General features: G+C 37.5%; 1 protein-coding gene across 2 annotated transcripts in view; it reads right to left on the reverse strand.

Annotated features, from left to right (window-relative positions):
* LRRC39 (leucine rich repeat containing 39) overlaps positions 1–22,805 on the reverse strand; it is a 31,599-nt gene that overhangs the window by 7,998 nt on the left and 796 nt on the right. The window contains exons 2-6 of one of the 2 annotated variants that reach the window (XM_010377229.2): positions 16,609–16,652; positions 11,999–12,191; positions 3,635–3,740; positions 2,137–2,293; positions 1,390–1,526 (exon numbers count right to left, since the gene is read on the reverse strand). In XM_010377229.2, coding sequence (XP_010375531.1) covers positions 1,390–1,526; positions 2,137–2,293; positions 3,635–3,740; positions 11,999–12,111 — 513 coding nt within the window. In that variant the 5' untranslated portion in view covers positions 12,112–12,191; positions 16,609–16,652. The remainder of the gene's footprint in view (positions 1–1,389; positions 1,527–2,136; positions 2,294–3,634; positions 3,741–11,998; positions 12,192–16,608; positions 16,653–22,805) is intronic. The other variant, XM_010377230.2, reaches the window with a different exon arrangement.

Raw genomic sequence — 22,805 nt, forward strand, 5'->3', positions numbered from 1 at the left:
GGCATGGTGGCACAAGCATTTGGTCCCAGCTACTTAGGAGGCTGAAGTGGGAGAATTGCTTGGGCCCCGGATGTTGAGGCTGCAGTGAGCCAGAATCAACACCACGGTACTCCAACCTGGGTGAAAGAGTGAGACCCTGTCCCAAAAAAAAGACTGGTTATACTGTACAAAATCACATAGCTTTTATAATAATGGAGCCAGCACAGAAACAAAAACATATGAGTTAGAAATAAAATATTTATTGACCCTCTTGTATGTGTAAGAAATTATCTATATTATCATTTTTATTGTATGCAAAGTGGTATAGTTTGGCTGTGTCCCCACCCAAATCTCATCTTGAATTGTAGCTCCCATAATTCCCATGTGTTGTGGGAGGGACCTGGTTGGAGACAATTGAATCATGGGGGTGGTTTCCCCCATACTGTTCTCATAGGAGTGAATAAGCCTCATGAGATCTGATAGTTTTATAAGGGGTTTCCCTTTGCACTTGGTTCTCATTCTCTCTTGCCACCATGTAAGACATGCCTTTCGCCTTCTGCCGTGATTGTGAGGTCTCCCCAGCCACGTGAAACTGAGTCCATTAAACCTCTTTTTCTTTATTAATTACCCAGTCTTGAGTATGTCTTTATCAGCAGTGTGAGAAGAGATTAATACACAAGGGTATACATTTCATGAAATTGAACTATTAGAAGATATAATGTATATGTATATACTATGTTTTATTTGCAAGAGCAACAATTGTTGGTGACAAGTTTGCTGTTTTGGAAGATAAGTCTGATATACTAATTAAGATAAAGTGGGAGAAGGGAATAGTCTATTTTATTTTATTATTTTTCTTAACTTTTATCTTGTAGAGTCATTGTTTTCAAAACCAAAGCCCCATGGAAACTTCTTCACTGATTCTAAGAGCATTAAATATTTTCAAAAAGTAATACAAATGTCTTTATTTTTATATGATCAATTTGGTTTAACCAATAACAAGACATCATACCAAATCAAAGTTTGAAGGCATTCCAGTCCTATTGTTATCACCACATTGTCTGTGCTTTATGATAACCATTTATTAATTAAAAAAACATCTAAGTAATCACTACAACCTAGGCTCTGCCCTCAATTCTGAGACTATAATACAACTCTCACCCTGGTCTTCAAGGAGATCACAGTTTAACAAATGATGTCAGTACTGTGATAATAATAGAAGTATCTTTTACACTAAATCTTTCTCCAATTAAAAACCTGCATTATACTTATGGAAATGGTTTTCCCAAAATATTTTTTCTGAAATACATAGAATTTTCTCATTAGATTTATTATTGTTAACAACCACACATTGAGAGGTCAACTACTGCAGATGGAAAATACAGTCATAGGCATTTATATCTTTCTAACCTCTTGTGGAAGATCACATATATCTCTGTTAACAGCCAGTTCTAGTTTCTCCAAGCTGGCACAATTACTTAGTTCCTTGGGGACAATCTTGATTTTGTTGTAGCTAAGAATCAGTTCCTGAAGTCTAGTAAGCAGTCCTATAAAAAATAATATACAGTAGGGAGGAGTTGGATATAAAATAATGTTTATAGTTATTAAAGTGTTACAGCATAACTTACTTGCCAGTTTTGTATTGGCAAATTTGGAGTTCTTAGTTTTTCCCTTTTCCCAGTCTGTGTCCTGTCCCTTCTTCAAACAAAGGACAAATTTATCCATGCAATAGGAAAAAAAAAAAAAAAATCCAAAACTATTTTCATTTTGTTTCATCTACACAAAATCCTGAGAAATTTTCTATTCAGATTTTTTTTTCCCATCTGAGGAATCTTCTTGTTTTCTTTATTGCCTTCAACCTGTGGAAGGCTATTGAAGCTATTCCTAAGAGAAATAGCTGAGCTGACAATATTGTATTGAGAATCTACAGGATATTTCCAAAGAGGCTTTTCTCTCATTGAACTCTCATCTTGAATCACCTCAGTAAATCCAAAACTTGAATCCTCTAGAAGCTTCAATTTAGATTAAATGTTTAAAATTTCTCAAGGTTGAGGGCTGTATAAAGAGGTCTTTATTCCATGTATCCAAAAAAATCTTAATAAAAAGTACATCTGCAGGTAGATAAAATAGCACAGGAATGAAAATAATCTTTCTTACCAATCCCTGGAGGTATCTCTGAAATTGTGTTTCGAGATAAATCTAACACAATGAGGTTCTGAAATCTTCCAATGAATTCAGGTATTTTCAGCAAACCAGTTCTATGAAGTTGCCATTCCTGTAGTTGATTCAGTTTCAGCAGAGAAGAAGGGAGGGTCTACAGTAAAAGAAATGATAGTTGTTGTATATTATTTAAATTGTTTTAGGGTCACACCACCTTGAAATGTGATATTTGACTTAAATAAGCACTTTGGAATATTTGGAATTTGTTTTCCTTAATGGGTTACTTTTCCAAGTGCTTTATGTGACTTCCAAGTTTTAAGATCTTTACCTTTTTTTTTTTTTTTTGGCTAAACCTTTAAACCCCAATCATGATAGAATAAACAGAAATATTTTGATCAATAATGTAGACACATAGAAGTATGTCCTGATGATTCTGTTATACAGTATTAGGCTTTCCTTAAGCACATATATGTTATTGAAAATGATAGTATCCAAAAAAATCATTTCAATCAATAATTCAAACTGCTTTCCCAGTTCTGTTTTGAAATATAGGAATATTTTAAAAGATTTATTTTTTAATTTGAGAATTTTAAGAGTTTCAACTATTCTGAACCCTGTACCTTTTCCCTTTCAGCCTAAAATAGCCAGTAGAGAATATAAAGGAGCTAACTCTGACAAACAGTGACATAAAACATAAAAATAAACACTGACCCAAGGGTTAGAAGCTCTTGTAAAAATTAGAGTATGCCTAGTATAATTAAACTGTGAGTTTGTGTGTAAGGGGGAGAAAGAATATGAGTTAGGTGCTAGACCCAATGAAAATACTAATATTTCCATTCCATAAAGTTTTAACTGAGCATTTCTTTGGAAAAGCAATATTATTTTTATTAGGCAGATGGTTATCTTTTTTATGGGAAATAAGAAGTTGCTATAAAATGGATTAATAAGAGAAATATTACAAATGATTTAAGTTTAGGCAGAGTTGAAGCAAATGAACTTTTGCAAAATAATTGTGAAGTAGTGTTTCTTTTCAGTTGCTCATGTTGCTCAAATGCATTTGGTGTATTATTAAAATTTCTAACTATTCTAGTCTCAATTACACAGTCTCAGAATCATTCTCACAAGTGACTCACAAAATGCAAAATGTGGGCCGGGTGCGGTGGCTCAAGCCTGTAATCCCAGCACTTTGGGAGGCCGAGACGGGTGGATCATGAGGTCAGGAGATCGAGACCATCCTGGCTAACACCGTGAAACCCCGTCTCTACTAAAAAATACAAAAAACTAGCCAGGCGAGGTGGCGGGCGCCTGTAGTCCCAGCTACTCGGAGGCTGAGGCAGGAGAATGGCCTAAACCCGGGAGGCGGAGCTTGCAGTGAGCTGAGATCCGGCCACTGCACTCCAGCCTGGGCGATAGAGCGAGACTCCGTCTCAAAAAAAAAAAAAAAAAAAAAAAAAAATGCAAAATGTGGAAAATCAAATATTCTATAAAAGTTTACCTTCCATTCCTCTTTTTCTATTTTCAAAATGACTCTTCCATCTTCCCTGGTGACCTTTTCTCTTAGCTTGGTTAAGCTTACTCGTTCTTCCCAGATCCGCACTAGCCTGGGGGACCAGGAAATCATTTTAGTTCGTAGACAATTACATAGGTGACATTCACTTTATATATATATATATATATATATATATATATATTTTTTTTTTTTTTTTTTTTTTTTTTGAGATGGAGTTTGGCTCTTTTGCCCAGGCTGGAGTACAGTGGCCTGATCTCGGCTCACTGCAACCTCCACTTTCCACTTTCAAGTGATTCTCCTGCCTCAGCCTCCCCAGGATTACAGGCACCCGCCACCACACCTGGCTAATTTTTTTTTATTTTTAGTAGAGATGGGTTTTCACCATGTTGGCCAGGCTGATCTCAAACTCCTGACCTCGTGATCCGCCAGCTTCGGCCTCCCAAAGTGTTGGGATTCCAGGCATGGACCACTGCACCCAGCCACTTTTATATATATATTTTTAAATGACCAATCAAAAACAACCATTTGACTATTGGTACCTGGAAATCAGACAAGATCTTATTTTGCAAGAATTATAAATATGATTAGTACCACAAATGCCCTATTTTTAATTTTTTTAAGTATCATAACTATAAATTTTATTAACAATAACTTTTTTGAGATCTGATACACATACCATAAAAATTACTTTTTTCAGTACACAATTCAGTAAATTTTGGTATATTCACAGTTTGTGCAACTATCATCACTATCTCATACCAAAGCATTTTATCACTCAAAAAGGAAACTCCATACCCATTAGCAGTCACTCTCCATTCTTCCCTCTCATACCTCTTGGTGATCACTAGTCTACTTTTTGTATATGGATTTTCCTATCCTGGACACTTAATTTAAATGGGACCATACAATATGTATCTTTTGGGTCTGCTTCTTTCACTTAGCATCGTTTTTTTCAAAGTTCATTCATGCTGTAGCATGTATTAGTGCTTCATTCTTTTTTATGGCAGAATGATTCCACTGTATGGATCTAACACATTTTGTTTACCAATTCATCAACTGATGGACATTGAGTTAATTCCACTATTGGCTATTTGGAATAATGCTGCTATGAATATTGATGTGCAAATTTTTGTGTGACCATGTTTTCAGTTTTCTTGGGTACATTCCTAGGAGTAGAATTGCTGAGTCATATGGTAACTTTATGTTTAACATTTTTCTTTTTTTGAGACAAAATCTCACTCTGTCATCCAGGCAGGAGTGCAGTGACACCATCACGGCCCACTGTAGCATCAACCTCCCAGGCACAAGTGATCCTCCCACTTCAGCCTCCTGAGAAGCTGGGACTACAGGCATGCTCCACCATGCCCAGCTAATTTTTGTATTATTTGTAGAGGCAGGGTTTTGCCATGTTGCCCAGCCTGGTCTCAAACTCCTAAACTCAAGCAATCCGCCTGCCTTGGCTTCCCAAAGTACTGGGATTACAGGCATGAACAACAGCACCTGGCTATGTTTAACATTTTCAGAAACTGCCAAGCTGTTTCCAAAATGGCTGCACCATTTTACATTCCCACCAGTGGCATATTAAGGTTCTGATTTCTTCACATCCTCACCAATATTTGCTATTGTCCCTCTTTTTTATTATAGTCATCTAGTGGGTGTGAATGGTATCTGATTGTGGGTTTGATTTGCATTTTCCTGGTGAGTAATCAATAGATATTTAATAGATTTTGTAATGGCTTACAAAGAATACAGTTCAACTTCAGAATTCAATTTCATCTTACTACATGTTAATTTTATCTAGTCTTTATTTTTTACATATAAAAATGTATAAAATCTTTGTCATTCTGAAGCACATTCCTACTGATTTTTGATCTACTGCAAACATAAGAATGATCTCAAACTAGAAAAATGCAAACTAGAAACTAGAAAACCAGCCAGGCACGGTGGCTCATGCCTGTAATCCCAGCACTTTGGGATGCTAAGGCAGGTGGATGACCTGAGGTCAGGAGTTCGAAACCAGTCTGGCCAACATGGTGAAACCCCATCTCTACTAAAAATACAAAAATTAGCCGGGTGTGGTGATGCATGCCTGGAGTCCCAGCTACTAGGGAGGATGAGGCAGGAGAATTGCTTGAACCTGGGATGTGAAGGTTGCAGTGAGCCAAGATTGCACCACTGCACTCCAGCCTGGGGGACAGAGTGAGACTCTGTCTCAAAAAAAAAAAAAAAAAGAAAGAAAAGAAAAGAAAAGAAATGAAAACCTTTTGCAAAAAGCTATTTCTATCCCAGAAAATTATTCACGCATGTAAAAGAGAGTAAGTTTAGAATTGAAAATTTTGAAATTTTAGCCTGTTAAAAGGATACATAATAAATATAAGCAGTCCTCAAAACATGAAGTTTAACTAATTTGAATATTTGTTTGCCAGAAATCTCTTGACATCTGAGAGTTAATACATATTTTTAGCAGTTTTGCATATTAACTGATCTTCAGTAAGGATTTTATTTTGATGAACAGAAAGCCAAAAGTAAACAAAGTGTTGAATTTGCTGTCTTTACGTATTTGGGTTTTTAAAATACTTCTCTTAGTATCTGTGTATTTTAATCTATCAGTTGCCTAAAATTTAATCCGCTAACAGGTGCCCTGTGGCAGTGGGATATGTGTGGACTTCTGATCTAAACAACTAAGCTTCCCATAGATGTGGATAACTTAAAAAAAATGTATAATGTCAGCTATTCAATTATATCACTTATATAAAAATAGAACTATTCAAACAATGGGCTTAATGGTTATTAATTAGTTATTACTAAGAAAGAAGTGAAATTCAGAGCAAGATTTAGTAACAAGTAAATTAGAAATCTGATTCCTTGACCTTTAACTTAAGGAATTAATCAAGTAATCATCATAGCCAAGTACTAGATATTGGAGATACAAAAAGCTCTGTCCTTACTGAGCTGAAAGTCAGGCTATTATTAGAAAAATCTATTTCCATCTCTGTAATGATCCCTAAATTCTTCCTGGTTCTGTATTTTTATGATCTAAGTCCAGAATGTACCATTTATTAATTTGGTTACCTTGGGCAAGACATCCCCCATCTGTAGGCCTTACCTATAAAATGTGAGGTTATAATTAAATGATATCTGTGTATTTTCTAGCTCAAATATTCTATAATTCCTATACAGTTTTTCTAAAAAAAAAAAAAAAAAAAAAAATGAGACAGGCCATCAATATGTTGCCCAGTCTGGTCTTGAACAATCCTCCTGCTCAAGCAATCCTCCCGCCTCAGCCTCCCAAAGCACTGGGATTACAGGTGTGAAACTGCTTATTTTAATCTTGATATTCTTTCACGTCTCTAATCGAAATTTTATAAGTCTTCTAAAACCCTTTTGAGGCCGGGCGTGGTGGCTCACACTTGTAATCCCAACACTTTGTGAGGCCAAAGCAGGTGGATCACTTGAGGTTAGGAGTTCGAGACCAGCCTAGCCAACATGGTAAAATTGCATCTCCACTAAAAATACACAAATTAGATGGGCGTGTTGGTGCGCGCCTGTAATCCCAGCTACTCGGGAGGCTGAGGCAGGAGAGTCACTTGAACCCAGGAGGCAGAGGTTGCAGTAAGCCAAGATTGTGCCACTACACGCCAGCCTAGGTGACAGAGTGAGTCTCTGTCTCTAAAATAAAATAAAATAAAACCCTATTATTGTAGAATAAGACCTTTTTCCAATATTGTCACACCAACTGTTACCTAAGTACTTGATTTTTTCAAGGAGTTTGGCATCAAAAGGCAGAAAGGACAATTTCTGTTTAAACTGTAGGCTTTTTTTTTCTTTCATTTTTTAGCTAAAGCTTTGGCCACTTTTAGCTGAAAGAAGCACTAGATTACATTCTTACCCTTCTAACCCCTTGCCTGTGTACTGACCACTTTCAAATATTCTTCTTCTTTTGTCTACTTCCTTGCTACTCAGTGTGATTTGCAGAACAGCAGCATTATTGTCTCCTGGGAGCTTGTTAGAAATCCAGACTCTTGGTCCTGCTCCAGACTTACTAACCCAGAAGCTATTTTAATAAGATCCCTACATAGACAAGTTTGAGAAACACTGCTCTATTTCAGAGCAGAGCAAAAAAGAAGGGACATTTCTTTGGGTTACCTTTGGTCAGTTTAAATTTTCTATGAATTTTCCAATTAGCCTTTTCTCTGGCAATCAGCTTCTCTGTCTCACTTTAAAAGGTCTCTCAGATTCTTACCATTTTGCATCAGTTATGGTTGTTTATTTATTAACTTTTTTTCTTTTCTTTTTTTTTTATGAGACAGTGTCTCACGCCCAGGCTGGAGTGCAGTGGGTGTGATTGTGACTTACTGCAGCCTTGATCTCCAGGGCTCAGTCGATCCTCCTGCCTCACCCCTCTGCCTCCCAAGTAACGGGGACTACAGGTGCATGCCACCATGCCCAGCTAACTTTTTGTTTTAGAGATGGGGTCTTGCTATGTTGCCCAGTCTGGTCTCAAACTCCTTGGACTCAAGAGATCCTCCTACCTCAGCCTGCCAAAGTGCTCAGATTACAGGCACAAACCACCATACCTGGCAAATTATTTATTTAGTCATATTACAGTATGACTAAATATTACACTAACCTTTGATCTCTATATAATTTACTTTTAAAGTAGTTTATACTTAATTTTAACCATAATCCAAGCTTTATAATACTGTACAATGATTTTACAATGAAATTGTTTTAAGATTAAGGGAAAGGTGCTTTGAAAAACTACATTACACAAATTCCATGCAATGTTTCTAAAAGTAGAAGCTGATTTTGGTCTAACTTAACTTTCGGAGATTACATTTTGCTAAGAGAGAATCCTCCTCCCTAATCATAAAATAGATGATGCCAAAAAAAGAACAAGCAGTAAGGCAGTAAGTGTGGGCAAGACTGCACACTCATTATTCTTATATAGAGAACTTCCGAAATTTCTGAAATTAAGTGATTCTTAATTAATGACAAAGATCCCTTTTATCAAAACTTTAGTCAGGCTCCTCATCCTCTTCTTGACCAGGCTTGACCTTGGGCTTCCCTCTCTATCCTTGTAGAATCCACTTTGAACATGAATCTTGCTATGTCTGCACACTTACTAAAAACTAAGTGGGAAAAATTATTCCTCCCTGTCCAGATCTTTTGTTTTTACAGATATTTAGCAACACAAATCATTGCTTATCAGTAGCTTCTTGTCTTCTTGTTTACTGGAAGACTACCAATTGATTCCAAGTCCAGGTGTCTACCAAGTAATCCAGGTGATATGGTTTGGCTGTGTCCCCACCCAAATCTCATCTTGAATTGTGGCTTCCATAATTCCCACGTGTTGTGGGAGGGTCCTAGTAGGAGATAATTGAATCATGGGGGCAGTTTCCCTTATACTGTTCTCATGGTAGTAAGTCTCCCAAGATCTGATGGTTTTATAAGAGGTTTCTTTCTTTCTTTCTTTCTTTCTTTCTTTCTTTCTTTCTTTCTTTCTTTCTTTCTTTCTTTCTTTCTTTCTTTCTTTCTTTCTTTCTTTCTTTCTTTCTTTCTTTCTTTCTTTCTTTCTTTCTTTCTTTCTTTTTTTCTTTCTTTCTCTCTCTCTCTCTCTTTCTCTCTCTCTCCCCTGGCCGCCCCCTCCCTCCCTCTCTCTCTCTCTCTCTCTCCCCCCGCTACTTTCTTTCTTTCTTTCTTTTTCTTTCTTTTTTTTGATGGACTTTCACTCTTGTTGCCCAGGCTGGAGTGCAATGGTGCAATCTTGGCTCACTGCAATCTCTGCCTCCCTGGGTTCAATCAATTCTCCTGCCTCAGGCTCCCAAGTAGCTGGAATTACAGGTACACACCACCACTCAAAGCTAATTTTTTTCTATTTAGTAGAGACGGAGTTTCACCATGTTGGTCAGACTGGTCTAAAACTCCTGACCTCAGGTGATCCACCCATGTCAGCCCCACAAAGTGCTGGCTGGGATTACAGGTATGAGCCACCATGCCTGGCTGAGGATTCCCCTTTCATTTGGTTCTCATTCTCTCTTTGCCGACTGCCATGTAAGATGTCCCTTTGCTCTTCCTATGTCTTCCACGATTGTGAGGCCTCCCCAGCCATGTGGAACTATGAGTCAATTAAACCTCTTTACTTTATAAATTACCCAGTCTCAGGTATGTCTTTATCAGCAGTGTGAAAACAGACTAAAATAGTAAATTGGTACCGGTAGAGTGGGGCACTGCTGTAAAGATACCCAAAAATGTGGAAGTGACTTTGGAACTGGGTAACAGGCAGAGGTTGGAACAGCTGGATGGCTCAGAAGAAGAAAGGAAAATGTGGGAAAGTTTGGAAACTTCCTAGAGACTTGTTCAATGGCTTTGACCAAAATGCTGATAATGATTTGGACAATGAAATCCAGGCTGAGGTGATCGCAGATGGAGATGAGGAACTTGTTGGGAACTGGAATAAAGGTGACTCTTGCTATGTTTTAGCAAAGAGAATGGCAGCATTTTGCCCCTGCCCTAGAGATCTGTGGAACTTTGAACTTAAAGAAGTTCCACTATCTGGTGGAAGACATTTCTAAACAGCAAAGCATTCAAGAGGTGACTTGGGTGCTGTTAAAAGCATTCCGTTTTAAAAGGGAAACAGAGCATAAAAGTTCAGAAAATTTGCAGCCTGAGGATGTGATAAAAAAAGAAAAACCCATTTTCTGAGGAGAAATTCAAGCTGGCTGCAGAAATTTGCCTAAGTAATGAGGAACCTAATGTTAATCGCCAAGACAATGGTCTTATAAGAGGTTTACCCTTTCACTTGGTTCTCATTCTCGCTTTGCCAGCTGCCATGTAAGATGTCCCTTTGCTCTTCCTTCATCTTCCACCATGATTGTGAGGCCTCCCCAGCCTTGTGGAACTGTGAGTCAGTTAAGCCTCTTTCCTTTATAAATTACCCAGTCTCAGGTATGTCTTTATCAGCAGCATGAAAACGGACTAATACACTAGGGATGAATCTTAATTTGTCTAAATCAATCAGTCTCATTCCCCTAGAAGGTAATTGGGTTAGATGTGTACAACTGATCCAATTTTGGCGAATGAGAGGTGAAGGAGAGGTTTGTTGGGAAGGAGAGGTTTGTTGGGAAACCTCTGTGAAAGATTTCCTTATTCTTAAAGAAGAAATAGAAAAAAATAGTTTCCACTTTTCTGAAAACATAATGATGATTGGCTGTGATGCCTGGAAGTGCATCAGTCATCTAGTAACATTGAAGGAAGCTAATCTGAGGATCAAACTGACACAGGGATTAACAGTGGAAGGTGAAAAAAAAAAGCTGACTTTTAAAAGATGTTGAGGCTTTGCATTGACTATCTTCAGGACAGCCTCACTTCCCTATCACTTAAGACATCTTTAGTTGAATTTTCTGTTATTTGCTAACTGACATTGGCAAATAACATTTGCTAATTTAACATTTAGAAAGAGACAATGGCTGGGCATGGTGGCCCAATGCCTGTAATCCCAGTACTTTGGGAGGCCGAGGTGGGTGGATCACCTGAGGTCAGGAGTTCAAGACCAGCCTGGCCAACATGGCGAAACCCCGTCTCAACTAAGAATACAAAAATTCTTAGTTGTGGTGTGGTGGCATGTGCCTGTAATCCCAGCTACTTGGGAGGCTGAGGCAGAGAGAATCACTTGAATCTGGGACCTGGAGGTTGCAGTGAGCTGAGATCATGCCATTGCACTCCAGCCTGGGCAACAAAGTGAGACTCCATTTCAAAAATAATAATGATAATAATAGAAAGAGACAATGAATGAGAATTGTACGGAGCTATATGAATCTATAAGGAAAGGGACTATTTTTGCAGGATTAGTATAATACTTTTGGGAGACATCCAATCAGGAAAGTAGGTAAGATAAAATGAAGGCAGAGGAAATGAGAGTCAAATAAATATAGCCCAGATCAAGGAATCAAGTGATCCAGCAGCTCTGGCTAGAACACACGACTATTCAAATAAATGAGAATCTACTCTACCTTCTACTGCCAAATGTTTTAGATCCTAGGGGACGTTAATGCTGAACATACAATCCTGAAAATTACACTATATGATACTAGTCAAACTTTGATGAATGTTAAACAGAGTACTATGAGGGTATAAGATAGCTACTATTTTCACATTTGTATTTTTTGTGACTCCTATCACATAGACAAATTTAATTGAGTCAGCTGTTTTCTTTAAGTATATTTTGAGTTTTCAGTAAATGAAATTCTATATCAAATTCAATAATAAGGCATTTAGAATGCTCTTTTTTTATGGTGATGATAATATTAATTTTCACTAATTCAAAAGAATAAATATGTTTTAGCATACTTGTGTTGAAATTCCTTCTCTCGCTTCAGGTCTTCATTGTGTTTCTTTATTCTTTTTTCCCAAACTTCCTTTACAGCATTGACAGCCCCAGTACAAACCACATTTTCTGTCATGATTTCTCCACATTGTCATATAGTCACCAACTTCATTAGGTTTTGAATAGCTGAATCATAGGTACCATTTCAGAAAGGACCTAATTGTATCAGAGAAAAAAGCAATGTTTCAGACCGTTCATTGAGTACCATAATGATCATAATAACTAATATTTATAGAGCACATTCCATGCTCCAAAAACTATTTTATATACTTTACATGCCATATCATACTTAAAAATTCTCATAAAATACTGTAATATGGGGTACTTTTATTGACTAATATATAGATGAGAAAATTAAGCTTTAAAGAAGATGAACAATTTTCTTGGGGTCTCATATCTAATATATGATTCCTTTGTTACTATGTAGTTCACAATAATGAAAAACTGCGACTAGTCTTCATGTCCAATTATAGGGAAAATGTTTAAATAATGGAGATTTTTAAAAAGACTGGAATCTTGAGACATCAATCTAATCAGGACACCATGTACACAAGTGGAAATTTAGTTAAATGATAACATATTGGGATTGTTTCCTTTTGTGTAAAATAAATTCCAAATAGACAGATGCAGTATTAAGGATTTTGACCTGAATCTCAGAAATGAGAGGAAAATACTCAATAATAGGAGAATGGTTATGTAAATTATGGTAGGTACATTTTTATGGAATATCCTATGGCCTTAAAATAATCATATTGATTTTTTACCAAATTAGCAATAATCAAAGAATTTGATTCACAATTATTTGAATTATTTCCTTTCAAATTCAGGAATACAAAGACATCCACAATCACTTCTATTCAATGTTATAGGAAAACCATAATGGAAGTAAAGTAAATAGAAAGTAATGTAGTTGGAAAAGAAAGCAATAAAATTTGCAACAACACAGGGAAACAGACACTTATCTGCATCAGTGGTGATATTATTATATTCTGCATGGAGAGAAACTTGGCAATATTTATCAAACTCACAAATGCTCATCCACACTTCTAGCAGTTTATCTGAAGTTATTCACAGTGTTTTTCATAACAGCAAAATATTGGAAACAATCTAACATTTCATCAGTAAACTATAGTCTACCCGTATCATGGGAAATTATATAGCTCAAAAAAAAAAGGAAAAGTATCTTATATATTCTTATGCCATGATCTCCAAAATATATAGCTATCTCACAGTTTATCCATTCTAATGAATGTGAATATTTGGGTCCCAGAGCTTTGCTATTATAAGCAATACTTTTTCTAAAATTATTGTTTTTATCTTCTTGGTGTTCAAGTGGAATTATTTCTGTTGGGTACATATCTAGAATTAGAATTGCTGGATCAGGATCATAGTGTATGTAAATGTTCCAATTTATAAGACAGAGCCAAATTGTTTTCCAAGTTGATTGTGCCCATTTATACTCTTACTACCACTGTATAAGGGTCCCCGTTGATATACATCCACTGCTGCATAAAGCAATATCCCAGGGTGGTCATAATCTGTACTTCCCTAATGATTAAGTCTTCCAAGTTAATATACAAAGGTTGTCCAGTTAAAGAAAAGACAAAATCCTGAGTATTGTTTATGAGAGGCACACCTAAAATATAGAGATAGAGAAAAGTGGACAGTACAAGAAGAGGAAAAGATCCACTCCTAGGTATATACCCAACAGAAATGAAAACATACATTCTCACAAAATCCTTTATATGAATGTTGATAGAAACAGTATTCATAATAGCTAAAAAGTGGTAACAACACAAATGGCCATCTACTGATGAATGGATAAACAAGATGTGGTATATTCATACAATGGAATGTTATTTAGCCATAAAAACGAGTGAAGTATAGATACATGCCACAGCATAAATAAACTTTGAATAAAATTATGCTAAGTGAAAGAAGTGAGACACAAAAGACCACATATATGATCTCATTTATATGAAATGTCCAAAATAGGCAAATCTATAGATTCAAAAAGTAGCTTTATGGTACCCAGGGGATTTGTAGAGGGGGAAATAGGGAGTGACTGCTAACTGTACAGTTTTTTGGGTGATGAAAATATTCTAGAATTAGTGGTGATGATTGTACAACTCTTCGATAAAACTACTGAGCTGTACACTGAAAGAGAATTTGTATATGAATTATATTTCAATTAATTTTTTCTTTTTTTATATCTTCATTTCTTTCCTTTCTTCCTTCCTCCTTCCCTCCCTCTGTCCTTTTCTTCTTTCCTTCTTTGCTCTTTTGAAACAGGGTCTCATTCTATCTCCCAGGCTTGAATACATTGGCGGGATATGACTCACTGCAGCCTTGACCTCTGGGCTTAAGTGATCCTCCTGCCTCAGACTCTCAGGTAGCTGGAAGTATAGGCATGTGCCACCACGTCTGGCTAATCAATTACATTTTTTCAGATATACTATGCAAACACTAAGCAGAAGAAGGCTATATCAATATATTAATAGCAGACAAAATGGACTTTAGGCACAAATACTTTATAGATATAAAAGATCAATCATATCATAATAAAAGATTCAATCCACAAGAAATACAAAACAACTTTAAATTATATGCCTCTAATAACATGGCTTCCAAATACAAAGGAAAATTGACAGAACTAAAGGGAAAAATCAAGGAATCCAGAATTGAAGTGGGAGATTTTAACCATTCTTTCAGCAATTGATTGCACAAGCAGTTTAAAACTTAGGAAGAATACTGAAGATTTGAACCACACAATGAATAAACTTACTTAAATGATAAATAAAGAACTATATCCTACAATGACAGAATACATTATGCTTTAAAAAACACATGGAAGAGTCACAGAAAAAAAAATCTCATATTGGAGTCATACAGCAAGTCTCAGTCAATTTCAAGGGATTAAAGTAGCATAAAGTTTTTTTTCTAATCAAAATATAAACTTGCTAGAAATCAATAATGAAAAGATACCTGGGGAAAAAAAGCCTATATTATTTCAGCTCAAGAAACATGCTTTTTTTAAATTTCTTTCCTTTTTTTTTTTTTGAGACATGGTCTTGTTCTGTTGCATAGGCTGGAGTGCAGAGGTGCAATCTCAGCTCAGTGGCAGCCTCAAACTCCAGGACTTAAGTAATCCTCCTGCGTCAGCCTTCCAAGTAGCTGGGACTACAGATGTGTGCAACCACGCCCGGCTGTTTTTTGTTTTTTGTTTTTTTAATTTTATTTTTTGTAAAGACAGGGGTCTTGCTATGTTGCCCGGGCTGGTCTCAAACTCCTGGGCTCAAATGATCCTCCCACCTCAGCCTCCCAAAGTGCTGGGATTATAGGCGTGAGCTACTGCACCCATACACGAAACACACTTCTAAATAACCTATAGTCAAAGAAGCTATCATCATGAAATTAGAAGGCATTTTGAACTGAATTAACAAAAATACCACAAATCAAAATGTATGCAATACAGGTAATGTAGTAGAGGGAAATTTCTAGCCTTAAGTATACATTTTAGGAGAAATGAGGCTAAAAAATTTACATCCATCTCAAGAAGCTAGATAAAGCAAAACAAACACAAAGAAAACAGAAGAAAGGGAATATTATAGATAAGCACATATACGTATAAAATTTTAAAATGACACAATGGAATATAATAATAATAATCTAAAATCTCTCCACAAACAAAATGCTGGTCCTAGAGATGCCTTCAATGGCAAATTCTACCAAGCATTTGACGGGTAAAAATAACACTAATCATAGCATGAACTCTTCCTGAGAATAGAAAAGAAATACGCCCCAATTCAGATTATGAGATTAGCATACCCTTGATACCAAACCCTAAGAATGGTAATTCTAGAAAGAAAAATACAGGCTAATCTCACTAGCAAATATATTATGGAGAAAAGTCCTAAACCATATACTGGCAAACCATATCTGGCAATGTAGGAAAAAGAAAATACTGGCCAGGAGCAGTGGCTCACGCATGTAATTCCAGCACTTTGGGAGGCCAAGGCGGGCAGATCACTTGAGCTCAGGCATTCAAGATCAGCCTGGACAACATGGTGAAACCCTGTCTCTACTAAAAAAAATACAACAAAGGCCAGGCGTGGTGGCTCATGCCTGTAATCCTAGCACTTTGAGAGGCCAAGGCAGGCAGATTGCATGAACTTAGGAGTTTGAGACCAGCATAGGCAACACAGTGAAACCCCATCTCTACTAAAATACAAAAAAATTAGGAGGTTGCAGCCAGCCAAGATCATGCCACTGCACTCCAGCCTGGGTGATGCAGCGAGAATCTGTCTCCAAAAAAAAGAAAAGAAAAGAAAAGAAAAAATACAAAAATTAGCCAGGTGTGGTGGCATGCACCTGTAATCCCAGCTACTTGGGAGGCTAAAGCGGGAGAATTGCTTGAACCCAAGAGTCAGAGGTTGCAGTGAGCTGAGATGGCAGCACTGCACTCCCACCTGGGCAACAGAGCCAGACTCTGTCTGAAAACAAACAAACAAAAAAAGAAGATACATTATAGCCATGTTGGATTTATTCCAGAGATTAAGGTTTGTTTGCTTACCTTTGTTTGAGATATCAATTAATGTAATATTCTGAAGTAATAGACTAGAAGAGAAAAAAATATGATCATTCCAATAGATGTACAAAATTATTAAAATTTAATATCATGTGATTGAAAACAAGTCTTAACATACTATAAGTAGAAGATAATTTCTTTAACCTAACCAAGTATATCTAACAAAAATCTGCAGCAATCATACTTGATAGTGTAACATTGAAAGCCTTTCATTTAAAATTAGAAAAAGATGTCTGCTGTCACTACTTCCATTCAATACTGTATGATGGCTCTACCCTTTGCATAAAAGCAAGAAAAAGAAATAAAAGGCTTAAAGTTTGAAAAGGAATAAAAAACAAAAGGACATTTTTCATGAGTACAATTATGAACTAGAAAATCCAAGAGAATCTACAACTAAATATATAGAATTTAGCAAGATTTCTGGCAATTCAATATTTTGAAAAACCAAGTATGTGTCCCATATTCCAGCAGAAAATTGATATTAAATTCTTAAAATATACTTTTCTTTTCTTTTTTTTTTTTTTTTTTTTTTGAGATGGAGTCTCGCTCTATTGCCCAGGTTGGAGTGCAGTGGCACAATCTCAGCTTACTGCAAGCTCTGCCTCCTGGTTTCACGCCATTCTCCTGCCTCAGCCTCCTGAGTAGCTGGGACTACAGGCGCCCGCCACCATGCCTGGCTAATTTTTTTGTATTTTTTTAGTAGAGACGGGGTTTCACCATGTTAGCCAGGCTGGTCTCAATCTCCTGACCTCATGATCCACCCTCTTCAGGCTCCCAAAGTGCTGAGATTACAGGCATGAGCCACTGCACCTGGCCAAAAATATACTATTTTCAATAGCATAAAAATCAAATTCTTAACAAAAAACAGGATGTGTAAAACCTCTATACAGAAAACTAAAAATCAGAGTGAAATTAAAGAAGACCTAAATAAATGAAGAGATATACATCATATTCATTGATTGAAAGACTCAATCTGTAAAAATGTCAGTTATCCCCACATTGAACTATAATCAGTCTCAATACACAAATTTCATTTGGAGAAGGAGAGGAGCAACTTGACAATCAGTTTCTAATTTTTAATGACAGTTCTTAAGATACAAAATAGCCCAGACAGGCTTGCCAAAGAAAACTGGAGTGGGAGGATTTATTCTACATTCATCAAGATCTCTTTTAAAGCTGTAGTACTAGATAATGTTATTGGTGCAATAGACAAACATATCAGTGTACCTGAATAAGGAACCCCAGAAACAGACTCATATACACATAGGCACTGCAGAACATTGTGTATCGGGAGAACCTGCCCCCAATATTTCAATGTCGGTTCTTTCTATTTTCCCTAAGTGTTGGCTGGTCTGAGAAATAAAGAGAAAGAGTACAAAGAGAGGAATTTTACAGCTGGGCCGCCGGGGTGACATCACATATCGGTAGGTCCGTGATACCCACCTGAGCTGCAAAACCAGCAGGTTTTTATTAAGGACTTCAAAAGGGGAGGGGATGTACGAACAGGGAGTAGGTCACAAAGATCACATGCTTCTGAGGCCAATAAAGATCACAAGGCAAAGGGCAAAGCAAAGATCACAAGGCAAAGGGTGAAATCAAAAACTCCTGATAAGGGTCTATGTTCAGCTGTGCATGTATTGTCTTGATAAACATCTTAAACAACAGAAAACAGGGTTCAAGAGCAGATAACTGGTCTGACCTCAAATTCACCAGGGTGGGGTTTTTCCCCACCCTAATGAGCCTGAGGGTACTGCAGGAGACTGAGGGCGTATTTCAGTCCTTATCTCAACCGCATAAGACAGACATTCCCAGAGTGGCCGTTTATAGATCTCCCCACGGGAATGCATTCTTTTTTAGGGTCTTAATATTATATTCCTTACTAGGAACAGAATTTAGTGATATCTCTACTACTTGCACGTCCATTTACAGGCTCTCTGCAAGAAGAAAAATATGGCTCTATTCTTCCCGTCCCGCAGGCAGTCAGACCATATGGTTGTCTTCCCTCGTTCCCCGAAAAATCGCTGTTATTCTGTCCCTTTTCAAGGTGCACTGATTTCATATTGTTCAAACACACGTTTTACAATCAAGTTGTACAACCGTGGTCCTGAGGTGACATACATTCTCAGCTTATGAAGGTAGCAGGGTTAAGAGATTAAAGTAAGACAGGCGTAAGAAATTATAAGAGTATTATTTGGGAACTGATAAATGTCCAGGAAAGCTTCACAATTTATGTTCAGAGATTGAAGTAAAGACAGGCATAAGAAATTATAAGAGTATTATTAGGGAAGTGATAAATGTCCATGAAATCTCCACAATTTATGTTCCTCTGCCATGGTTCCAGCTGGTCCCTCCATTTGGGGTCCCTGACTTCCTGCAACAATTGTGGAAATATTTTTTTTTTCAGACAGGGTCTGGTTCTGTTGCCCAAGCTGGAGAGCAGTGGCATGATCTTGGCTCACTGCAACCTCCACCTCCTGGGATCAAGCCATTCTCCCACCTCAGCCTCCCAAGTAGCTGGGACTACAGGCGCACACCATGACACCTAGCTAATTTATGTATTTTTTGTAGAGATGAGGTATTACCATGTTGCCCAGGCTGGTCTTGAACTCCTGGGCTCCAGTAATCTGCCTTCCTTGGCCTCCCAAAGTGCTGGGATTACAGGTGTGAGCCACCACACCTGGCCATGGAAACAATTTTTTAAGATAAATTATATTGGGACAGTTGAATATCTATATATTATCAAAATTAATTCCACGTGAATTGTAGATCTAAAAGTGAAAGTAGAAAAATAAAGCATTTAGGTGATAATATAGGACTTATCTTGATGTCCTTAAAGTAGAGAACACTTTTTAAAAAAGAATACAAAGCATATCCATAAAGGAAAAGATTGTTATATAGTTTGAATATATGTTCCCACCAAATCTTATGTTGAACTGTAATCCCCAGCATTGGAGGTCGGGCTAGGTAGGAGGTGATTGGATCATGGAGGAGGATCCCTCATGGCATGGTGCTGTCCTTGAAACAGTGAGTTCTTGCAAGATTTGGTTCTTTAAGTGTGTGGCAACCTCCACCGTCTCCCTCTTTTGCTCCTGCTCTGGTCTTGTGGGATGCAGGCTTCCTCCTTTGCCTTCCACCAGGATTGAAAGCTCCCTGAGACTTCACTAGAAGCCAACCAGATGCCAGCACCATGCTTCCTGTAAAGCCTGCAGAACCATGAGCCAATTAAACCTCTTTTCTTTATAATTTACCCAAGTTCAGGTATATCTTTGTTTGTTTTGTGGGTTTTTTTTTTTTTTTTTTTCTTGAGACAGGGCCTTACTCTGCTAACAAGGCTGGAGTGTTGTGGCACAATCATGGCTTATGGTAGCCTTGATCTCCTGGGGCCCCTCTGCCTCAGCCTTCAGAATAGTTGGGACTACAGGAGACAAACAATGTGCCAGCTTTTCTTTTTTTTTTTTTTTTTTTTTTTTTTTTTTTTTGTAGTGACAGGATCTCTCCACATTCTCCGGGCTGGTCTTGAACTCCTGGGCTCAAGTGATCTACCTGCATTGGCCTCCAGAAGTGCTAGTGCTAGGATCACAGACATCAGCTGCTATGCCTGGCCAGGTATTTCTTTTTTCTTTTTTTTTTTTTTTGAGACGAAGTCTCACTCTGTCACCTGGGCTGGAGTGCAGTGGTGCGATCTCGGCTCACTGCAAGCTCCGCCTTCCGGGTTCACACCATTCTCCTGCCTCAGCCTCCTGAGTAGCTGGGACTATAGGCACCTGCCACTGCACCTGGCTAATTTTTTGTATTTTTAGTAGAGACAGGGTTTCACCATGGTCCCGATCTCCTGACCTCGTGATCCACCTGCCTCGGCCTTCCAAAGTGCTGGGATTACGGGTGAGAGCCACCGTGCCTGGCCCTGGCTGGGTATTTCTTTATAGCAATGCAAGAACAGCCTAACACAGATTGATAAAGTGGGCTACATTACAATTAAGAACTTATTGAAAGACATTACTTAGAAAATAAAAAGAATACCATGTACATTAGTGGGGGAAGATATTGGCAATATTTGTAACCACCAATGGACTACATCTAGATTATATAACAAACCCCTAAAAATCAATTGAAAAAGGCAACAAAAATTACAATTGAACAGGAAATTTTCAAAAAATAAAATCCAAATGGTAGAACTTGCCCTGTGGAGAAAAAAAAAATCCAGATGACCAAAAACATATGAAGTTGTGCTCCACCTTAATAAAAACATAATGAGATACCAATGAACATCTGTCAGAGTGGCTAAAATTCAAAAGGCTGACTATACCAAATGTTGACAAGAATTTGACTTACAGAACTTCTCACGCATTCCTAGTATATTGGTAAAATTGTAAATTAGTATTAACTATTTTGAAATACTTATGTACTAATATTGAAGATAAGCACAGCTTATGATCCAGCAATTCCATTCAAAGGTATATACCTAGAGGAAGGGTTTGTCTCCACCAGGAAACATGAACAAGGCTGTTCCCAGCAATGTTTTTCAAGATAGTTAAAAAAATTAAAAATAAGGTAAAACAATGTTTTAAAAGCAGTAGCTGGGCATGGTGGCTCGTGCCTGTAATCCCAGCAGTTTGGGAGGCTGAGGTGGATGGACTGCTTGAGGTCAGGAGTTTGAGATCAGCCTGACCAACATGGTGAAACCCCATCTCTACTAAAAAAATATAAAATTAGCTGGGTGTGGTGGCACATGCCTGTAATCCCAGCTACTTGGGAGACTTGAGGCAGGAGAATCACTTGAACCCGGGAGGCAGAGGTTGTAGTGAGCCGAGATCACACCATTGCACTCCAGACCGGGCAACAAGAATGAAATTGTCTGAAAAAAAAAAAAAAAAAAAAAAAAAAGCAATGGCAGTAGTCATCCATTGAATTATAAAAATAGCTAGAATTAAGGGGGAAAAACTGTGTGACATTGGAGATATGGTGAAAAGATGAAATTTCTTCTCCCAATAAGCAAAAAGAAAGGCAGTCAGAAATTGTGTTGAGGAAGACACTGTACAAGAAAACCACAATCTATATATAAAGCCAACAAAATGTGGCATGATTTTTTAGCAACTATTGAAGTGCAGGAAAGGAGAATCTATTTTAACATTCTTCTTTGGTACAATGAATATGACATTGATACTGAGAAGGAAATGCTGGCTTTACAGAAAACAGAAATTACATAGTAAAGCCTATGTATTGGTCTTAAACTTTTGAAATAAATCAATCTATAAAAAAGTAAGGAAGACTTATTGAGGGTTACAGAACAGAATATTAATGCCTTATATCTTGAAAATATAAAAGTGACAGTACTTTTAACAGAATGTGGAAGAAGGAAATGAGGAAAAGAAGTAAATGACAGGAACACCGATATCCCCATCTTCAAAGTGGAGAATCAACAGATACTGTCCGTACCTTATGGAACAAGAAATGAAGATTAAAGTATTTGCTTAAAGCTATTAAGGTAATCAAGAGAGAAGCTAAAAATAGGGATATAACCCTATGGCAGTGTAAGGGAACTTAATCCCCACCTCTTTTTTTTTTTTTTTTTTTTTTTTTTTTTTTTTTTTTGAGATGGAGTCTCGCTCTGTCACCCAGGCTGGAGTGCTATGGCCGGATCTCAGCTCACTGCAAGCTCCGCCTCCCGGGTTCACGCCATTCTCCTGTCTCAGCCTCCCGGGTAGCTGGGACTACAGGCGCCGCCACTGTCGCCCGGCTAGTTTTTTGTATGTTTTAGTAGAGACGGGGTTTCACCGTGTTAGCCAGGATGGTCTCGATCTCCTGACCTCGTGATCCGCCCGTCTCGGCCTCCCAAAGTGCTGGGATTACAGGCTTGAGCCACCGCGCCCGGCCAATCCCCACCTCTTATAATGAAGCTCCACAGACAATGTTTAAAGTTGATTAAAAATAGCATGCAATTGTCTTTGAAAAAGAAAATATGGAGATAAGCACTGAAAACTGAATTCCAAAATGGTTAAAATGATTACTTCTAGAGAGGGCTGGTGATAGAGAGGAATTGGATAGATACTATTGCTTTTCATTATTAACCTCTTCTAAATTATTGATTTTTTAAACTAATATTATGCAGTATATATGTGTGTGAGACAGACAAAGAAAGAACTATATTACAGAAAAAAGTTTAAAATTTCAAGATTAAAAAA

Source organism: Rhinopithecus roxellana, chromosome 8, assembly GCF_007565055.1.
Source record: "Rhinopithecus roxellana isolate Shanxi Qingling chromosome 8, ASM756505v1, whole genome shotgun sequence".
In the NCBI taxonomy this organism is placed as follows: Eukaryota; Metazoa; Chordata; class Mammalia; order Primates; family Cercopithecidae; genus Rhinopithecus; species Rhinopithecus roxellana.